This window comes from Trichosurus vulpecula, chromosome 2 (assembly GCF_011100635.1).
Source record: "Trichosurus vulpecula isolate mTriVul1 chromosome 2, mTriVul1.pri, whole genome shotgun sequence".
Lineage (NCBI taxonomy): Eukaryota > Metazoa > Chordata > Mammalia > Diprotodontia > Phalangeridae > Trichosurus > Trichosurus vulpecula.
In genome coordinates this window covers 327,568,328-327,575,903 of record NC_050574.1, presented here as the reverse complement: position 1 = coordinate 327,575,903, position 7,576 = coordinate 327,568,328, and the positions used below count along the sequence as shown (strand labels likewise).

The following is a 7,576-nucleotide window of genomic DNA, read 5'->3' as shown; positions in this document are numbered from 1 at the left end:
AGTGCTTGGTACATAGCAAGCACTTAATAAATGCTTATTGACTATTGACTATTCAAAGGGACAATGAACAAAGAAGGGGACAGCTAACTGATGAGAACCAACAAGAAACTGAGTGTTTGATATAGAACCAAGGCAAGTATTGCTTATCTAGTGTGTCCTCACAGCTCCATGGGATACCTTCATCCATCCCTGAGGGCCCCTGACCTGCCTAGACTGACTAGTCCCCTAAATATGAGCAGGACAGCAGCTCTGCCTGTAGGAAGAGGACAAAGGACAAGTGGTGTTTTATGATGTCAGGGCCACTTCTGGTCCTCTATCTGGGATAAGAGACCAAAGGCTTCAGTGCTGCACTAACTATGTATGGAAAAAACATCTACTTTTCTTTGTATCCCAGCACACAGTCCTCTCTGGAGAGAGTGCTTACTCTTCTGAAATGACTGGATTTTTCTCTTAGTCACTTCGTAATTCTACAGACCCAGTCCTAACTAAGTAAGCCTTTCCCTTTTGGAAAATCTTATGACCACACAGAACCACAAGCAAGAATCAGGCTGGCTGAGACTGCTGATCATTAGAACACTTGAAATACCCTGCTCTCCTTGGAAGTTCTTAATGGTAAGGTCTTGGTCCTCTGGGACTGACTCTTATTACAGAGGAATATTTCCCCCAGAGACAAATGTGATAAATATTCTTGTGGGGCAAAAGGAAAGGGAAGAAAATCTGTGCTCAACAGTGAGAACACAACATCAGTGGACAGTCAGCCCAGGGGCAGGCCTCAGGTTCCAGTTCCTGGACCCTACAGCGCCCCTTCCTTCTGATTTACGGACAATCCAAGACCAGGACAGCCTCTGAGTGGATTCTGACAATGGGAGAGGGAGAGGCTGGAGTGGAAGATGAAGACTGTGTTGGGAGAGTTTAGAGCAGGGGTTCTTAGCCTGTTTTGTGGTGGTACCCTCTTTGCAGTCTAGTGAAGCCCATGGACCCCTCCTCAGAATAATGTTTTTAAATGCATACAATAAAATATGTAGGATTACAAAGGAAACCAATTATATTGAAATATAGTGATTATTTTTTTTCAAGTTTCTGGACCCCTGATTTAAAACTCAGGACTAGATGACCTAAGGCAAAGATCCAAACTGCAGATGTAATATTTCAAAATAACTTCAGCTTAATATCTTAGGGAATGGCCAAGATATTCACAAAATGAGGATTTTAATTTCAAGGTAGAATCAGAATAATTTCAGGGAATTTCTGAGTTAATTCAGGCCTAGTCTTCCAGTTGCTTATTATGCATTAAGTTGTAGTTATGGGCCAGATACTGTGCTAACTGTTGGGAATGAGGATGAGAATAGGGAGGTACCTTGAAAGCAAGGATAAATTCAATTCTTTTCTCCATACTATTGAAGTTGGACCTAAACGAAATCTAAAGTCAGCAACTAAACAAGTTCTAAACCTATTAAGGGCAGCTAGTGGTGCAGCAGACAGAGTGCCAGCCCTGGAGTCAGGAGGACCTAAGTTCAAATCTAGTTTCAGACACTTATTAGCTGTGTGACCCTGGGCAAGTCACTTAACCCAGCTTGCCTCAGTTTCCTCATCTGCAAAATGAGCTGGAGAAGGAAATGGCAAACCGCTCCAATATCTTTGCCAAGAAAACCCTAAATGCACACGACTGTAAATACTCAATAACAAAAATCTATTAAAAATGATGGAGCAGATAGCAGAAGAATTGATGTGTTGACTATTTTTGCTGAACTTGCTTCTTTCTTTTCTTTTTCTTTTTAATTCTTTATTATAATTCTGGTTATGTGTGTGTATGTGTGTTGTATTTGGAAATGAAGGTGATATAAAAATAAAAGAATGATACAGATCAAAAAAAATGAAAAGAATTGTCCCAGGCAGGGTAGGGCTATCCTGTAGGGGCTACCAGTCTTTAGTAGCCATTTTGAGAACCAAAGAGAGAACTTTATACTCCTTCATTAATATGTTGTTTTCTCAAGGAAATCCTTTAGGGGAAGAATGGAAGTCAGAAGGCCCAGGATAACTCCGAAAGGTGAGAACTTTGGTTCTTAGTCGTTTCACTTAGGCTCCCATCACACAGAGGTGATACCACAGTGCAGTGAAATGAAGTCAAAGGGTCTGGATTCACCTCTCACCTCTCTCATTTTACTTTGGTGAGCAAATTGCTTATGCTCTCAGAGCCTCGGTTTACTCACCTGTAAAATGGGGAGAAATGGACAAGATTGTTTCCAAATTCCCTCCCCACTCAAGGCAGAACATCTCAACCATTTCTTGTTTTGCTCGTCCAATTGTTCTTAATGCTGTAAATTTCAGTATGCAATGGTTCAAACATCTAAAAACTTGCAGTCTAAAGCTGTTGCTGCCTCTTATTAGCCATGTAGACTTTGGTCAATTCAGATAGAGGCAGCTAGTAACTCGTGGGTTAGAGCGGTGGGCCTGGAGTCAGGAAGACTCCAGTTCAAATCTAGCCTCAGGCATTTACTAGCTGTGTGGTCCTGGGCAGGTCATTGAACTAACCTTTGTGTTTGCACATTCCCTCATCTGTAAAGTGGGGATGATAACAGCACCTACCTCCTAGGACTGCTGTGAGGATTAAGTAAGATATCTGTGTGGTAGGATGAAATAAGATATGTGCAAACCTTAAAGTGCTACATAAATGCTGGTTATTATTAGTAAGCTACTTAAATGCTCTGAAACAGGGGCGGCTAGGTTGTGCAGTGAATAGAGCACTGGCCCTGGATCAGGAGGACCTGAGTTCAAATCTGGCCTGACAATTGACATACTTCCTACCTGTGTGACCTTGGGCAAGTCACTTAACCCCAATTGCCCTGGCTTCCCCCCTCAAAAATAAAAGGAAGAAAAAAAATAAATGCTCTGAAACTCAATTTTCTAGATTTCCATTCCTATCTGTGTACCACTTACTAACCACAATATGCAACTTAGAGCAAATTACTTGTCCTCTGGGTCTTGGTTTTCCTCATTTGCAAAGTGACAAAGAAAAATGCTTGTTCTTCCTGCCTTGCAGACCTGTAGGAAAACAAGTGGTTTTTGGTTTTGATTTTTGTTCATTTGGTTGGGTGGTTGGGTGAGGTTTTTTTTTTTTAAGGGAAAAAACAGTATAGTTATATAAATGTGATCTCTTTCATTTCCTGATATTTTCCTTAAGTACAATGAACCTCCTGCATAGGAAAAAAACGAGTATATGTGAAAGTGCTCTGATTATAATAAAGTGGCTGTAACAGATGGAAGTTATGTCCTCGCTATCCCTTCTACTGCCCAATGTCCCACAGCTGCCTTTCCCATCCACCCTATATGTATAACTATATGTGTGTAAATTATATATATGTATGTATAAATGTATAAAATATACACATATATGTATAAACACATTAAATATACATATATGCATAAATATATAAAATATGTACATGTGTGTATAAACATATAAAATGTGTATAAATATGTAAACTATGTACATATTATATAAACATAAATGTATACATATAATTAATATATAAATATTATAAAATATATACATGTGTGTAAATATACACATGTGTATAAACATATGGATCATATACATATGTGTACAGATTGTGACATATATGTGTGTAGATATATAAAATTTATGCATGTGCATGAATATATAAATATATGCATGTGTATAAGTATATAAAATATATACATGTGTGTATGAATATATAAATGGATGCATGTATGCATATATGTATATAAAATATACACATATACACACACCTATATACATGTATCTATATATATAGAGAGAGAGATTTGGTTCCCCTCACTCGCATAGCTTCTCCTTCATCAACAGAGCTGGTCCCTTTCTCCAGAAGAAGCCTCTATTACCAGGCTCCACCGATACTCTTACCGTGTCCTCCACACCAGATTTCACCACTGTGGAAACAAAATAATAGGTCCGCGATAAAGCAGATGTCCCGCATCAATCACTTCTCCAGAATCATTAAACAGTCATCCCCTCCCTGCTCCTGGACCAAAACATCACCTTCACCATGGCTCCAGCATCTAATTAGAGTTCCACGGGCGCCTCACACCTATCACAAGACAACGGTAACACCATTAGGCCATCTTCATCACAAGGCTACAGCTAAGTCACCTACACGCCACAGAGAGCATCCAGTGGCTTCAGCCAAGCCTTTTCCTAGGGCCAATACTGGGAGCAGTAAAACTGAGGGGTCATTAAAAGCTGATAAACAACATCTTACGCTTCTACTTAGCTCCAAACATCAGCCTGAGTCTCCATTGCTCCCTGATCACCAGACGGTGGATTCTTTAGATCTTTGCGGTCATTTTCCTAAGACTAACCGATGCTGTGATCAACCAGCTGAGAAGCTACCAACCTTCAATCAGAAGCCCCTAATTCCACCATTCCCCAATTACCAAACCACTGAGGATCCACCCTGTGAGGATCATGGGGCCGAAGCTGAAGCTATCCCCAGTACATTCCCTGACTCCCAGGACCCGGCCACACCTGCCACAACGAGCCCTGGGCATCAGGATGAAACTTCACTGAAGTCTAGGCAGAGTTTTGTCAACTTGAAGCATGTCATAATCATACCATCTTGTGATGACCAGTATTATACTTGGGCTACAGCTTTTGAGTCACCGAGTGAAGTCCAACATTCTAAAACATCACATCCTTGCCTACGCCATAAGGAAACAGCATCACAGTTAAGATGGGCTAGCCATCAAATACCCAGGTTCCTGGGTGTCACTCCATCACATCTGGATCAAAGAACTAGAGCTACATCAGCACCCGGCCCTAAGAAGCAGGCTGAGAATATACTGGCCCCCACTGCCCAAACCTCATTCCCAATGGAGGTAGAATGCTGGGAAATGACACCATCAAAGACAGACCACCAGGCTGCAGTTGTAACAGGCCAGGATCATGGAGCAACATCTCCACTAGTCTCAGATCCCCAGGACAAAACTTTACCTGGTCTTGACTCCCTGGATACCTCTCAACTGAACCTTAATCAGGAATTTGAGCATTGGAAGGTGATGCCAGCAAGAACAAGCCACCATGCTGCCACACAAACAGGTTCAGATTATGGAAAAGTGCCTCCACTGGACACAGAGGAAAAAATTCTACCTGGCCTCAATCATGAGGCCACAACTCACACCAGCGCTCACTGCCAGGCTAAGGATATATCAAACCTGATTTCTCAAGGTGAAGTCGATGTTTCGACTCAAACAGAAGAGTACTGGGAAACACTGTCATTAAAAACAGATCACCAAAGCACAATTCAAGACCAGGATCATGAGACGATGCCTCTTACGAGCTCGGTCTCCCAGGATACAACTCTCCCTGGCTTCCACCAGGCACCATATCCACCTGACTGTGATTACCAGCTGGAAGCTGCTCCAGACCCCAACACTCAGGCTTCATTTCCACCAGGCTACATAAAATTGTCAGGGGATCCAGAACACCATGTCACACCTAGCCTCAACACTCTACCCAATCATGAAAACCAGGGTAAGTCTGTATCAGACTCCATTGATTACAGGCAAAATCACACATCTACAATTCGTCTGAATGATCAGGAAACAGTGCAACCAAGACCCAGTTGTAGGACTAGATCTCAGCCAGGTCATAGCCATCAGACACTAGATTCTAACCATCGAGACCAGGTTCAAAATGGGCTCCGACAACGGGCCCAGACTGTACCCAAAAGACAAGATCCACGGGGTTTTAACTACATCAAACCATATGTTATTGAGGGGGGCTCTGTGCCTGCTAAAATTGTTCATGCCGTCATCAATTCCATTCCTCAGGAGAAAATAAAAAAAGACCTCAGCAAGAAGATTCTCTTGTGGAGGACTGGGAAATCTCCAACTCATTGGCCCGATCAAGTATTTTCCAGTAATTATATGGTCTGTTTAGTTTGTGCCTCCTGGATCCCATATGGCTGTCCCCATGCACAAAAAACAAAATATCGATGTGTAACAAAACTGCTGGCCATACCAATACTGATGCCTGGTTCTAAGCAAAAGCTAAATGTAAAATTTGTCTTCCAAGTGCCCCAGACAACAGCACGCAACATTTTCAGCCTCCCATATACCCATTATTGTTTGCAAAAGCCCTTACACCACCTGTCAGCCTTTCCTACATCTTCCCATTCAGATCCTGTACTTGCTGAGCCTGCAAAGAAAAAGTGGCTTCACCTCATCCTTGGCAAGAATCACCAACAGCCATACATGAAAGAAATGCCCAGGAAGAGACGAAGGAGCACCAGAGGGGGCACAAGGGGATTAAAACAGAGAGGAAATTAAACAACCATTTTTCTTCTCTTTGAAAAGAAATGAACAGAAAACCCCTACCCTGAATGTATTTGAATCTCTCTCTCTCTCTCTCTCTCTCTCTCTCTCTCTCTCTCTCTCTCTCTCTCTCTCTCTCCCTCTCCCTCTCCATCTCTCTCTCTCCCTCCTTCTTCCTCTCTGTCTCATTCTGTCTCTATTTCTCCATCTCTCTCTCTGTCTCTCTGTCTTTCTCTCCCTCTCCCTCCATCCCTCTTTCCTTCTCTCATTCTCTCTCTTAAAATATATCAGACAGTAAGAAAAGTTCAATTAGGGACTCTCTTGGGCATATAGGGAGAAAAAGTATTATGTTTTCTTCTTCCTCTCATGCCACAACCTAGCCTCTGGTAAGATATATTGTACCTTGATTGACTCTCCATAGAACGAAATAGCTTTTTTCTCTACCTCCCCTACATCCTATATGAAAGTGGCTTGATTAATATGTCTTCCACTCCATTAGTTTTGGTAAAGTACACCTGTTGTCCATGATTCTCTTTATTCTATCCCTCTTCTTCACCCAACACCCAAATTCAAATGACATGCTCCATATTTCAATGCTTCAAAAAATTCAGTGAATATGGCTGTCTTCTGGAACCATATTCCAGTTATGTTTCATATCACCAAATCTCACTGATATTCATGAGGTCAGATTTGTCTCTGCATCAGTATGTCCAGCTCATTTTCCTTGTTAGCTGTACTTTGAAGTCATGGGTTTTATAGATACGGCTGAATTTGTGGATTTTGTCTTTTGTGACCTCCTAAGGGTTGCAACTCCCATTCTTCCAACATTGTATATACTCTCTATAGTATTTATTTTGGTGGAAATGAGTAAACAATTTTTTCCCTTCCTTTGTTCTTTTCACTGTTAAAAACTTTTTGGTAAGATTTACAAGAATCCATGTAAATCAATTTTACTAGTCCTTGTTAGCTATACTCCATCTTTGCCCAAGAGCCTGCCACTCCTATATTTTAAGCCATGGTCCAGGCATCTAAACCTCATTCTCAGACACCATTTTTTCTTTACTAGTATTTTATTTTTTCAATTACATGTAAAGATAATTTTCAACATTCATTTTAAATAATATTTTGACCTCCAATTTTTTTCTCCCTCCTCCCACTCCTCTCCCACTGTCCAAGACAGCAAGCAATCTGATATAGGTTATATATGAGCAATCATGTAAAACATATTTCCACATTAGTCATGTTATGAAAGAAGAAATAGAAC

At 41.2% G+C, this 7,576-nt stretch overlaps 1 protein-coding gene across 2 annotated transcripts; it reads left to right on the top strand.

The window, feature by feature from the left end:
* Positions 1–341: 341 nt before the first annotated feature.
* Positions 342–6,371, top strand: LOC118835858. 2 transcript variants are annotated; one of them, XM_036743140.1, is made up of 4 exons: positions 342–612; positions 1,995–2,047; positions 3,848–5,530; positions 6,179–6,371. In XM_036743140.1, the coding sequence occupies exons 2-4, from the start codon at positions 2,014–2,016 to the stop codon at positions 6,325–6,327; spliced, it is 1,866 nt and encodes a 621-aa protein (XP_036599035.1). In that variant the 5' UTR covers positions 342–612; positions 1,995–2,013; the 3' UTR covers positions 6,328–6,371. The 2 variants fall into 2 exon arrangements, with proteins under 2 accessions (XP_036599035.1, XP_036599034.1); XM_036743139.1 differs by having other exon boundaries at positions 3,848–6,349.
* Positions 6,372–7,576: the final 1,205 nt, after the last annotated feature.

What these genes read in the sequence shown, in the direction of transcription:
- LOC118835858 (XM_036743139.1), top strand. Translation starts at nt 2,014, where the DNA reads ATGGAAGTCAGAAGGCCCAGGATAACTCCGAAAG. An exon ending in GCCCAGGATAACTCCGAAAG is followed by an intron (nt 2,048 to 3,847) that starts GTGAGAACTTTG and finishes CTTCATCAACAG; the next exon opens with AGCTGGTCCCTTTCTCCAGA.